General features: G+C 38.7%; 1 protein-coding gene across 5 annotated transcripts in view; it reads right to left on the reverse strand.

Annotated features, from left to right (window-relative positions):
• Nucleotides 1–14,461, reverse strand: part of LOC150085123 (paxillin-like) — a 273,123-nt gene that overhangs the window by 60,549 nt on the left and 198,113 nt on the right. For all 5 annotated transcript variants that reach the window (XM_090373882.1, XM_090373881.1, XM_090373884.1 and 2 more), the window contains exon 5: nt 10,580–10,739. In XM_090373882.1, the coding sequence (XP_090230008.1) occupies nt 10,580–10,739 (160 nt within the window). The remainder of the gene's footprint in view (nt 1–10,579; nt 10,740–14,461) is intronic.

Consider the following 14,461-nt stretch of genomic DNA (forward strand, 5'->3'; position numbering starts at 1 on the left):
TCCGTAATTTCTTCAATTTGTTTAGATTTCAGGTGATTAAACTGGAATATTTTTTTTTATGTTAAATGGGGCTTGAAATTGCGGACTTCGTTATATCGAAGCTTCGTTATCAGAGGTAACGTTAACCGAGGTATGCCTGTACTATGACTTAGATCAATTCCTACCAACCACCCTAGAAACAGATCTTAACTGGTAAAGTTTTCCAACACTATTACATTATATAATTTACTTCATTTATTTAATTTTGTCTTATTCTGTTCAATTTTAATTTAAATAATTTTATTTCTATTTATTTAATTTTTATCACATATTTTTAAATGTGTATCAATATTCCCCATTACCCATTAAGGCAATACCTGCTTACTGGGTAATCCTGACGATTCAAGACTATAAAAGATAATCTTTTAGACTTTTTTTTCCCACTAAACCACCTGGAAATGAGACCCGGTAAACTACGGTGTGTGTGTGTGTGTGTGTGTGTGTGTGTGTGTGTGTGTGTGTGTGTGTGTGTGTGTGTTTCAACAATAAAAAAATCAACAAAGTGACTAAATTGATCTTTTGTGAAGGTTATACTGCAAAGACGTATTTATGTAGTATTATTGTCATTATTATATAATACATAAAATTAACCTTAAAACAAAATTCTTCAAATCAGATCTTAGTTTGACTTACTAAAACTTTTAATTTTACTAAAAAATTTTAAGAATTTCATAAATTTCATAATAATAACCTTAGTTAGTGTCGACAGTCACCAAAAAAGTGAAAAAGAAAATACTATGAAACTTCTGACCCTATTATGTTTCCAATTTGGAAATAAACATAATAATATCAATGTAGGTTTTGAATGCTTTATCATCTTCAAACAGGAACGAGTTTTTCATATGTGTATACAAATAAAAAAAAAAATTTTAAAAATCAGACTGGGTCCTTGTTAGTTAACTCAGCTGATGTTGCTGATAAACTGAATAAGTACTTTGCATCCATCTTTACTGACAAAAGGCCATTCATGGTAAGGAGAGGCTCTGCTTGTGAGGCTGAGACAAACGAGATCAGCATTTCTGAAAGTACAAATGATTGATTGATTATTAGAAAAACTTTCATTCCTACGGGCAGGTAGGAATGAAACTCTTGGAGTTCGTGGCCAAAACTTGTAATTTTGAGGAAAGTGGACATAAAGTTAAAGTTAGTTTAGTAGAGACATATGATGCAAGAAAGCAAGCATATACAAGAGTCAAAAAGAAAAAAAAAAAAAAAAAAAAACCTTCACATTTCATTTCTCATCCATTCACGCCAAACGTCTGTCCATTCCTTTCTTGAATTTATTTAAGCTATCAACTTCCACAACAACAGATGGAAGTCTGCTCCGGCAATCAAATACCCACTGGGTAAAGGCAAATTTCCACACATCTAGTCGACAACTGTATTTCCTCAATTTCAGTTTATGCCCCTTCGGGTTTGTGATCTGATCAAGAGGAAGAATCCCATCGGCACTGAGCCTGCTCAATCCATTCAAGGCCTTATACACATCAATCAGATCACCTCACAGGTGATCTGATTGATGTGTATAAGGCCTTGAATGGATTGAGTCTACAGATGCAATTTTCAGAACTTGAATGGATTGAGTCTACAGATGCAATTTTCAGAACTTAAGCCTTTCTTCGTAAGAGCATCCCATTGTTCTCCCTCACCAGTCTTGTTGCCCTTCTCTGTACTCATTCTAGCAACTCAACATCCTTCCTAAAGTGAGGCTTCCAGACCTGCATACATACTCAAGGTGTGGCCTGACCATTGCCAAAATTGTTGTATATTTTTGACAAGACACCATGACCTGCTCTAGCAGCCTGTCTGCACTGTTCAGAAACTTCATATCTGATTGCACAATTACCCCAGGTCTCTTTCATCCTCCTCTCCCATGAGTGTAACACCAGACAGTTGGTATATTTCTCGGGGGGTTACTGCAACCCACATGCAGTACTTTGCATTTTCAATATTAAATTTCAGTTGCCGCCCAACTATTCCAGATTCTATTGCAGCAGCATTTTTTTTTTTTTTTTTTTATGAAAACCCCAAACACGAGAGGTATTAGAGCCTATAGTACTTAGTACCATGCTTGGGTTAGAGGTTGAGAAGATGCAAGAAGATATTTGTCGACATTAGACTTTAACTTCTGTAGACTGTAATTTTCAAGAAATACGTGTGAAGGAAGGTTGTTCCAGAAATTGGCAGCTGAATGAATAAACAAGGAAGACGAAAAGTTGGTTCTGTGAGTTTAAAGTTGGACAGTAAATGGATGTTGGCTGGTGGCAGCACGTGTTCGAATTGTTTTGAAAGAGAGAGCAGGAATTATAGAAGCCAATTCAGAAGAACAGTGCCCATGGAAGTATCTGTAGAAAAGGCATGCAGCAGAAACAGTATGTCTATGAGACAGATAGTGGAGAGACTCTGTTAGAGAGGAATCATTAATTAACCTAACTGCCCTCTTCTGAATGGAATCTAGAAGCCTGACAGAGGTGTTGGGGGCACCGCCCCAGATGTGGGAACAATATTCCATGGTAGGGAACATTTGCGATTTGTACAGAGTGAACAGCTATTTGGAAGAAAAGTAATGGTGAGAGCGAAAGAGAAAACCAAGTTTTTTAGATGCAGAGGAAGCAATGTTTGTAATGTGCTTGTGCCAAGAGATATTAGAAGTCTTTTGGTAATCCCCAAAAGAGATATATCAACTTGCCTAGAAATCGGAGTTTCATCAAAGGTAAGCACAGGAGCAGAAGAATCCTTTTTGCAAGATATAAGACAAGACTGAGTTTTAGAAGGATTGAAATCAACTAAGTTGTCTTTGCCCCACTGCAGAATTACTTGGAGATCGGCAATTAAGGAATTGGTAGTACATAGTCAAGAAGTTGAAGCTGATTGAGCAGGGCAAGGTTTCTCAAAATGGAAAATGGAATGCAATATGCTATCATTGGGAACTATGGATAGGATTTGCAGTCAATGGAAAGGGGTCATTAATATACAAGAAGAAAAGAGTGGGGGGAAAGAACTGAACCTTGGGGAACACCAGCATAAGAGGAGAAGTCAGAAGACAGAGAGCCATCTACCATCACCCTCAGTAAGCAATCAGAGAGAAAACTGGATAACTGATTACAAAAAACAGTTGGTACACCATAAGATGGAAGCTTATTTAGAAGACCTTTATGCCAAACATGATCGAAAGCCTTTGAGAGGTCAAGAGCAACTGCTTGTGTTCCACCAAACTTTTCAATTGAATTTGTCCATATATGGGTAATATAAACCAGAATATCACCAGTGGATCGACACTGACGGAATCCATACTGGTGATTGACAATCAGACGGAAGGTTTCTAGGTAGTTTGAAAGTTGGCAGTTAATTGATTTCTCCATTACTTTAGAAAGAGTAGAAGTAATTGCAATGGGACGATAATTGGATGGAAGGGACTTGTCACCTTTTTAGGAACTGGCTGGATACGAGCAAATTTCCAAGCAGAAGGAAAAACACCTTTGGAATAAGAAAGTGAAAAATGGCGGCAAAGAACAGGAGTAAGTTCAGGAGCACAGGCTTTGAGAACAAGTGGAGAAATACCATCAGAACTTGGAGCTTTCTTAGCATCAAGATCCATCAAAATCCTTCTGATATCCTTTTGACGGAAGACCACAGGAGGCATTGAATGGAGCGTGTTGGGAATGGTGGGAGGTGTTTTACCAAGATCATTAATACATGAGCTGGAAGAAAAATGGGATGCTAGTAGGTCAGCTTTATCCTTGGCTGAAGTGACAACAGAACCATCTGGTTTGGACAGAGGTGGGAGCAGAGATGGGCAAAAGTTGTGGCCAATAGCTTTGGCAAGAGATCAGAATGCTCGGCTACCATTAGAGCAAGAAACAAGTTTTCTACTCTTAGCCTGATCAAAATCTAGTTTGGACTGATTAATGACCACTTTATAATTGTTGTAGGCTTTGGTGTAGGCAGAAAATGAAACTAAAGAATTGGAAACAAGCCAATTACAATATGCAATGTTCTTCTCTTGAACAGCCTTAGCACATTTATTGGAAAACCAAGGTTTATATAAAGGACGAGATTTTAAAGTGATGTGTGGAATAAAGGATTCCATTCTTACAAGAATGATTTCACTGACACGATCTGCGCAAACATTGACATCAGAAGTTTTGAAACAGTAATCCGACCAAGGAAAAGAAATCTCGCAGGTCATCCCATTTTGCATTCTTATAATGCCAAACAATATGAGGTTGGGAATAGCCATGAGAAAAAGGCTCCATTGGAGAAGAGACAATCACCAAATTGTGATCTGAGTTACCTAAAGGACCATTCACTTCGAGCATGTACTTAGAAGGCTGTTTGTGAGAAAAAGATCAAGCCTGTGGCTTTATGGTTGGGATTGTCCAATATTCTTATAGCTAAATGAACTATCTGTGCAAGTTCATTAGAAATTGCAAAAGACTCAGCATCTCAACCAGTTGGGTCGATGTGACTAGAAAACGGAAGCCAGCTGGAGTTGTGAACAATAAAATCAACAAGGAAAATAACATCAATGTTAGGAAAGTTGGACTGGAGAAAGTCAAGTTGCAAAGAGAGTAAGTCAAAGAGCTCCAAGTGATAAATGGAGTTAGCATTAGTAGAGACATATGATGCAAAGAAAGCAAGCTTATGCAGCATCAGCCAAAAAAAAAAAAAAAAACCCTTTCACTTCACCCCTCCGTTCGTTCGAAATACCTGTCCAGCTGAGCCTTAAATTTATTTAGGCTATCAACTTCCACAACAAGGGATATAAATCTGTTCCACCAACCAACTATCCGCTGGTTAAAGGCAGATTTCCGCACATCTATCCTACATCTGTCTTTCCTCAATTTGAATTTATGCCCTCTCAGGTGATTATTCTGAGCAAGAGAAGGAATCCCATCAGCATTGAGCATGCTCAAACCATTCAAGGCTTTATACACCTCTATAAGATCACCTCGCCGGTGCCTAGTCTCCAGACACTGTAATTTGCAAAACTTAAGCCTTTCTTCGTAAGAGCAACCCTTCGTTCCGTTCACTAACCTTGTTGCCCTTCTCTGTACTCGTTCCAGCAGCTCTACATCCTTCTGGAAATGAGGCTTCCAAACCTGTATACAGTACTCAAGGTGCGGCCCCGACCATTGCCTTATACAAGGGAATAATCACCTCCCTATCCCTGTTAAAACAATTCCTGCATATAATTGACAAGACACCATGAGCTACTCTTGCAGCCCGTCTGCACTGTCAGAGAACTTCATATCTGCCTGCACAATTACCCCCAGGTCCTTTTCATTCTCTACCACTGTCAGTGTAGTACCATAGAGTTGATACTTTGCTCTGGGGTTGCTGTTTCCCATATGTAGTACTTTACATTTGTCGATGTTAAACTTCAATTCCCACCTCTCAGCCCATCTGCTCAACCTTTCGAGATCCTGTTGCAGCAGCACAGTGTCAGCAGCGTCCTTAACAACCCTTTCAACCTTTGTATAGTCTGCAAACTTGGACATTAAGCTTGATATACCATCATCAATATTATTTATAAATACAGAAAACAACAATGGACCCAACACTGAACACAGGACTTCCACTAATATCATTAGTCATGACGAGCAGTGTCCATTAATTAACACTCTTTGTCTTCTGCCACTAAACCATCCCTTTATCCATAGCAATAATTTGCCACCAATGCCACACTGCTTCAATTTGTGCAGCAGTCTTCCATGTGCAACAGTATCAAAAGCCTTTCTAAGATCCAAATATATAATATCAAAGTTATTCCCTGCTTCCAATTCTTTTGTGATTACATCCTAGTATCCAATCAAATTGGTCAGGCAAGACCTTCCCTTAACAAAACCATGCTGTGTCTGAGCTATAACTGAATTCTTGTCAAGATGATCCAGCAGTGCTTCTTTAACCAATGCTTCCATTAATTTTCGTGGAACAGAAGTTAAACTCACAGGTCTATAATTACTTGTGTCAGCTTTTGATCCTCCTTTGTGAATTGGGGTTACATTTGCACATCTCCAGTCTGTGGGTACCTCCCCTGAGTCCAAGGAAGCTCGCATAATTATGGCTAATGGTATGCTTACTTCCTTTGCTGCCTCCTTTAATATAACTGGATAGACCCCATCCACCCCAGGTGCCTTTCTTGTATATATCTTCAACAATTTCTCCTCCACTTTACACTCAATTATTACAAGATCATCTAGCTCACTGCCAGTGTTTACTCCATCTATGGCATTCCCCTTCCTGAATAACTCCTCATGTGTGAATGTTCATGCAAAATATTGATTTAGTTTGTTAACTACCTGAGCAGGATCATCAACAGTTGAACCATCGATATCAAGTGGACCAAACTGATTCATCCCCATGCTTCTAGAGTTTACATAAGTAAAGAACTCCCTGCTTTTTTTCTTTGCATCCCTTGCCAAAGATTTCTCGTAATCTTCCTTCGCCTGCCTAACCTCCTTTGCAACTTGGTTACAGATCAACTTATATCTATCATAGGCTTCTGTGTCACATGTTAATTTATATGTATCCCATGCATTTTTCTTCTCTGCCATATGTCTCATTAGTTCATCTCTCATCCACTTAGGCCTAAACCTTGAACAATATTTCTTAGTTGATATGTAAAGCTTAGTAGCTTCCAAGATAATTTCTTTGAATGCTTCCCATTTTGAGTTTGCTGTTGGTAACATCATCAGTTGGCCCCACTGTATAGAATTTAAATACTGTCTCAGACCATTGTAGTCGCCTTTACGAAAGCAATAACCCTTCCCTTTACCCCTGATGGTAGTTACCTCCTTGAGTAAATCCCACTTCAGCACACTGTGATCACTGCCACCTAGTGGTTCCTGTATCTGCAGATTCTTAATGCATGAAGAATCACTACTGATAATCAAATCAAGAGTATTGCTCCCTCTAGTTGCTTCCCGAACATGCTGATTTAGAAAACAATCATCCAATAAATCCACAAAAGCGTTGCTAGTGTGTGAGTGACCAACCCACAAATTCCAGTCAATATCTGGGAAATTAAAATCTACCTCCCATTATAAGACTCTCTGATTTTCTGGCCCACTCTATTTCCCTGTACAGTTTCTTATTATACTCATCAGAGTCATTAGGCCTATAGCACACTCCTACTCTCAATTTTGATCTCCCAATGCTTATGTCACACCAAACTGACTCGACACTGCACTGTCCAGCGATGTGGACTGGCTTCATTTCCTTGGATTTTATGTGTTTCTTAACTAATAGCATAACCCCTCCTCCCTTCCTATCCTGTCTATCCTTTCTGTAGACATTGTACTCCCCAAATTTCAGTTCTGCATTACTTATATCTGTGTGACACCACGTCTCTGATATCCCAACAATTCCGCCTTTGATGCCTTGAGCAATACCTCAAATTCATCAAATTTATTAACCAAACTCCTAGCATTGGTGTACATGCAAGTATACATGAACTTGTTCTTTTCCTTAGCTACCCTAACCGAACCCATGTGTTTACTTGTACCTCAATGACTCCCAGCAGTCTCTGAAATATCCTGCATTTTATTTTCCAAGCTGGTGCTCATTCCAATATAAGCAGTGCAAGAATCACTTTCACCTCTGCCAGTGGCTACTGTTAATCTATTAGTCCTTGTATCCTCCCAATCTAGCAGTTTTCCGACCCACCTAACACTGCCTCGATAGCATCAGCAAACTTTCTTGCACCCTTTCTATTAAAGTGTAGAAGCAGTCTCTCCTGTTATCAAGTACAGAGCAGGCTGAAAAAAAATTCTACCCCATGAGCCTTGCACAATCTTTCCAGGGCCGAATTGATCGACAGGGCTCTCATCATATACTCCCTTCTATCGTGTCTGGGCAGAATTGCAGACACTTTCAAATTCAACCCCTAGTTCGTTCAATGAGTTGGGAGAATGGTAGAGACAACAGATGAATTTAATACAATGAAGTAGAGGGATTTTAAGCCACAGAAGATCAAAGAGAGGAGATTCTAAATTACCAATTCTTTGAGAGGAAATATCAGAACAGACATATGCACAAGTACGACCTTTGAGGCGAAAGGAATCATACAGAGAATAATTTGGGCAACTGAAATGAGCAGTAGTTGAATCAACTGATAACTGAGATTCTGTGAGAAAAAATATATGGGGTTTGGCAGACTGCAAGTGGAAATGGATGTCGTTGAGATTAGAACTGAGACCATGTATATTTGTGAAATGAACACAGGAACTCTTTAAGAGGTTTAGATCTTTTCGCAGATAAGCTTACTCTATTAGTTTGACAATTCATTGTGTATTCAATAGTAAGGAAAAGTGGGGGAGGACATGCTGTATGAATTAATGAAATTTTTGGATATGGCGTACACATGGTAAGAATATACCCAGATCCTTGACATAACGTGGCCTCGACAATGTCCTCCGCATACACACTACTCTGACTCCCTCCAGTCACAATCTGGCAGAGTAGAGGTAGCAGTATTGTACACTAGCTGATCCGGTAGCCTCCTAAAGAGTTACCAATAGGTTCGGTCCAGTGTTCTAACTAGCGGTCATACTGCAAATACCATTTTAGAGCTGTACCCTCGAAATGTAAGGAAGATTGGATCTCGCCATGATGTTCATCATAACCTCAAAAGTCATCAGTCACACTGCATGATGGAAAAGATGGGGAAAGGTTGACCGGAACTTAGCTCTGGAGACTAAACATGGGTTCCACCACTTCAAGCCTCCAATAAGCAAAGTGGTGGTATTGCACCGGTTGATGAGAGTCATCTACCACCTAGTATTGCCTGGTTTCACAGAGGGGCAGCATTCCTCCATGTAGTGTGAGTACCAAACCTCGACCCCTGCTTAAGTTGGTTCATACCTGGGTGGTCACCCAGCGTGCTTATGCATGGAGGTTTATACCCAGGGTTACTACCGTCCCACCATCGTGAAGGTGCAAGCAGAGGATTTGGCTGTCACAGACCATTCAGACTTCGCCGAAATTGGGTCCACTTGACTTGAATGTCACCCGAATATCAGTTCCATCAGCATTTCAGACTCTCAGGTAGCAAGTACAGCTTGTCTGGCATATCTGAGAGAATGTCTGTGGCAACCTCAAGGACAATACTGTCATTACTGTTATTAACAACCCTGCCAACTTTTGTATCATCTGCAAACTCTGACATTCAGCTTGCTATACCTTCATCAATATCATTGATAAATATACAAAATAACAATGGGTCCAACATTTAACCCTGGGGAGCAACCACTAATAACATTAGTCCACAAAGAGCAGTGTCCATTCATTACCACTCTGTCTTCTTTCACTCAATCATCCTTTTATCCATTGTAGCAACTTGCCCTTAATGCCATACTGCTCCAATTTGTACAGTAGTCTTCCATGTGCAGCAGTATCAAAAGCTTTCCAGAAATCCAAGTACAGTAAAGGATATCAAAATTATTTTTTGCATCCAGTTCCTTTGTGATCACATCATAGTATCCAATCAAATTGCTCAGACAAGACTTCCCCTTAACAAACCCATGCTGTGTCTGAATTATTACTGCAGTCTTGTCTAGATGATCCTGCAATGCTTCTTTAACTAGTGACTCCATTATTTTCCCAGGAACAGAAGTCAAACTAACAGGGAACTCGTGTTAAGACTTTATCTGTTAAGACTGAATACATGGGCTACAGAGCTTGGAAACGAGATACCTTAGAGATTTGATTGAAAGAAAATGAAAGATGGTGAAATTTTCACTGTTTAAATGATTCCAGAACTAGAAGACATAAATTCAATTTATGGGGGGGGGGAGTTAGACTGGATTGCAGAAAGCTTGCTCTTAGCTAGTGTGTTGTTAATTATTGGACAACATCAACAGAAACATTGGCAGATTAACCTTTCTCCCTCCTCCCTCCCGGATTAAGTTTCATGTTTCTATTTTATGAATGTAACTTTTTATTTTCATTTTCAGCATTATTAATGCATTTTCTGTTTAAAAAAACATGTTAAAAAACACAGAATTTTTAAAATATATTTAATTTTATATTAAAAATGAAAAAAATTACTTGCAATAAGTACTTAATGAACATTAAAAAAAGAAGAAATATTAGTGCACTGCAATCAAAATTTAAAAAATCCAAACACTTTTTCCAAAAAAAAAAAAAAAAAATTGGGTTCTGTGCAACTGTATTTGTAGAAGTTGCATGACTAGTGCTGAGTTAATAAAACAGCATAGGATATGGACATCTGCAACAACAGTAAGAATATGAGCAAAAAAATGATTTTCTTTAATGCACCGTGGACCCCTCCCAAGCAACAATAGGCTCAATGAAGAGTTCCACAAAATAGAAAATCTCTAATGTATTAGTAAAACTGAATACACCAAGGCTTTTCTATCTTCTACTATATTTCAATAAAATTAAATATTTATTACTGACATGTGGATTAAGCATCTCCTTGTTTGAAATACTTATTTTGGCACCACACTGTGATTCTGTATTAGCATTATACATCCAAACTTGAAGCTAACTACACACTAATATAAATATTTTATACCTTAAAATCTGACAGGGAAGCCATCAGGTCATCCAACTCTTTAGTGGCAGATGATGCTGTTGGAGCAGGACTGGAAGTGACAGGAATTGTCCTATGGGTTTCATATGTTATTGTTGTAGTCTGCGTTTTTGGAACTTGCTGACTTAGCTTGTAGGTAGGGCTATTTCATGTGAAAAAAATATATATTACAACAACATTATTGAAACAAAGTGTAAATGTTTAGCGATTATATTACTGCATGTGAAATGTCTTACACAAAGAGAATGTGCAGATAAAAAGTACAATTTTAAAATGCTGTTGCAAGCAAATCACTTTTTTTTTTATCAAACCAGAATTTTAAAAAAAATTAAAAGAAAAGTTATGCACATTTTACTCAATTAACAGTAAAATGAATGAAGTAGTTTCCCTTATTTTCAGAAAGTACATATAGACAAACAGGATGGCCTCATTTTCAGAAAGTATATATACACAAACAGGATGGCCATAAAGTTATTTCTGCAGAAGATTTTGTTCACAAATATTTCATTACAGCTAATAGTTATAATTTTATTAGTTTGTTCTCAGACAATCATTTTTTCCCCTGTTAATCTACACAAGAGCCCAATGTGGCAGACATAAATGATAAAATGACAGAAGTTTGGTTGCATGATTGCAAGAGAGGGAGGAGGGGGAGAGATAGAGACAGAGAGAGAAGACAAAGTTAAGAAAAGGAAAATTTTTGAAGTTTAATAAGCATGCAGAGAGTGTTCACGATGCAAAGAATTTGGGTGCTTAGCTTTTTTTTTCTTTTTTTTTAAATGTAAACCTCCAAACAAAAAAGGTATAAATGTTGTGGAGGAAGAGATACATCCATTTGAACATTGTCACAGTGGAATTTTGTGCTTCTCATTTAATTAGATTTATGTAAATTTATTTCCAAATTAACACACTCTAGTTTATATAAGATTAACTCACTGTTCTGATTTTCGAATCCCATTCTAAAACAAGATACATGTAGAGGCATAAGTATTGTGAAATCCCACTGTAACAGAGCCATAGGAATGGTTGTGAAGGCCTAGTGGTGTAACTGGAGAACCACAGTAACCCCTTGCAGGTCAAGGGAGGTCAATAAAAGCACGTATGTGGGTAGGTTTTATTTTGTGCATTGGGAGAAGCAGCGCAGAAAACACCAGCTCTCTCTCTCTCTCTCTCTCTCTCTCTCTCTCTCTCTCTCTCTCTCTCTCTCTCTCTCTCTCTCTCTCTCTCTCTCTCTCTCTCTCTCTCTCTCTCTCTCTCATGTAAGATGTTTTCAGCCTCAGAAAGCAGTAACCTCATGCATATATACTACCGCATTGCAATTTCCATAAAAGGGTAAACTGGAGCACCGGATGTGGAATTCAGACATTCAATTTATAGAACAGTGTAGGTGGATGTTGGGAATAAAAGGGGTTGTTTAGTGGTTATTGTGTGCAGTATGGGGCAGTGGAGTTTGGTAAGATGTGAGTGCAGAAGAAAAGAAGTGGTTATAAAAGTGAGGGCTTCATAGTCATCTTTCTGACAGGAGCAGCACCCATGGTTGCTCCCCAACAGATGGAACAAAGTTGACCAACACCCAAAACAGACCCTACCAGATGAAGGAAGCTCAAGGAGTGACTTCAGATGAGGCAGCAGCTCATATGCTGGTAAGTGGTTATATTATAAGTATGAAAGCTCTTGTATGCGAGGTCTATATTGAACTAGTGAGAAAATGGTTTTGCCCTAGTAAACCTAAATATGTGTACATTTTTTCCTGTAAAATGTTAGTGTTTCTTGTTAAATGTTAAAATGGTTAAATGTGTATAAAGAGTTTCCTGTTAAAGTATGTTAAATACTAAAGTGTCATAATATTTTCATGTTAACACAGTTCATCTTTCAGTTAGGGAGAATTATATAATAGTTGCAGTAAAGCAAATATCATAACGAGAGGGTTACACTTTCAATGTCTTATACCCTATTATTCTGGAAAGCTAACATATGTTGTGCTTCTCATTTTGGTATACTTATAACCTAATAGATGGGTTTCAGTTGTAGTAATATTGTTTATTGAGAAGGGGATATTTTTCCAGAGAATTATGATAATTCTTTAATATTTCTGAACTTAGCGTATATTGTTGGTCTCATGCTTAAATATCCTTATGATAAATAATGTTAGGGAATATATGTTATATTAAATATATTGTAAATAATACTAATAATGCGTGTGGTATAAATGTATTATTTGTTCTGTTAATAAATAATATTGAGTTTTGAAGAAAGCTTCTTTTCACTCTCTGCTAAAATCTCTTAAGTTACCAGAAAATAACTTATGTAGGGATAAGAAGAAATTTATTGCGACACAACAAAGCTATAAATGATTTGGGATTTGTTGATGTAACACAACGCACCATTCCAAACTGCATGTTTTTCATGACAGTGGCATTAGCATTAGTAGAGGCATATGATGCAAGAAAGTAAGATTATGCAGCATCAGCCAAAAAAAAAACTCGCTCCCATTTCACCCCTCGGTTAGTTCCAAATACCTGTCCAGCTCAGACTTAAATTCATTTAGGCTATCAACTTCCGCAACAAAGGACGGAAGTTTGTTCCACCAACCAACTACCCGCTGGCTAAAGGCAAACTTCCATCCATCTATCCTAAATCTGTCTTTCCTCAATTTGAATTTATGCTCTCTCAGGTGATTATTCTGAGCAAGAGGAAGAATCCCATCGGCATTGAGCATGCTCAAACCATTCAAGGCTTTATACACCTCTATCAGATCACCTCGCCGGTGCCTAGTCTCCAGACACTGTGTAATTTGCAAAACTTAAGCCTTTCTTCATAAGAGCACCCCTTTGTTCCATTCACTAATCTTGTTTCCCTTCTCTGTACTCGTTCCAGCAGCTCTACGTCCTTCTTGAAATGAGGCTTCCAGACCTGTATACAGTACTCAAGGTGTAGCCTGACCACAGCTTTATACAAGGGAATAATCACCTCCTTATCCCTGCTAGAAATAACCGACGCATTGCATGCATTTTGCTTAAAACATTTCTTCTAGTAGCAAAAGAACAGAATTGGAGGAAAAGGTTATAAAAAAATGGTTCCAAAAGTGAGATAATAGCAATAATCTTTGTAAGAGCAACCCTTTGTTACAAGGGCATAACATCTCCTTATCCCTGCTAGAAAAATTTCTGTACATCATTGACAAGACACCATGAGCTACTCTTGCAGACCGTTTGCATTGCTCAGAAACTTCATATCTGTCTACACAATTACCCCAGGTCCTTTTCATTCTCTACCATTGTCAGTTTAGTATGGGGTTACTCTGGGGTTCTTCTTCTTCTTTGGTCCTTAGCTGGCAGCTGGGGGAGGCGGTTGGCCATGCAACCAGTATGCTGCTGTAGGTGCCGCAGGGTTTCGGACTTGCTCTGTGATGTTCTTCCATACCTTACGATCCATGGCTTCAGTCCTGGCCTGGTTAAGGTCGAGACGTCGGCTCTTCAAGTCATCTTCCACTTGCTTGGCCCACGTTTTCCTAGGCGCGGTCCGTTGGATGCTCCATTGGGTGGGTCGTTGTCTCCAAAGGAGTGTGGATGGTATTCTGTTCGTGCCCATTCTACATACGTGGCCAAACCATCTGAGCCTTCGCTTTGGATTTGGTCGGCAATCGTTGGTTGCTGTTGGCATCTGGCGCGGATGGTATCATTAGTGATGCGGTCGCGAAGAGAGATGCCCAAAATCTGCCGCAGGCATCGCATTTGGAATACCTCAAGTTTGTTCAAATCTAACTTGAGACAAATCCATGTTTCTGATCCGTAAAGAAGAATGGGCAGGATCAAAGTCCAAAGAGTCAGATTTTAGTCTTTGTGGAAATGTTGGTCCTCTTCC

Source organism: Mastigoproctus giganteus, chromosome 5, assembly GCF_048544385.1.
Source record: "Mastigoproctus giganteus isolate SK-2022 chromosome 5, ASM4854438v1, whole genome shotgun sequence".
NCBI lineage: Eukaryota > Metazoa > Arthropoda > Arachnida > Uropygi > Thelyphonidae > Mastigoproctus > Mastigoproctus giganteus.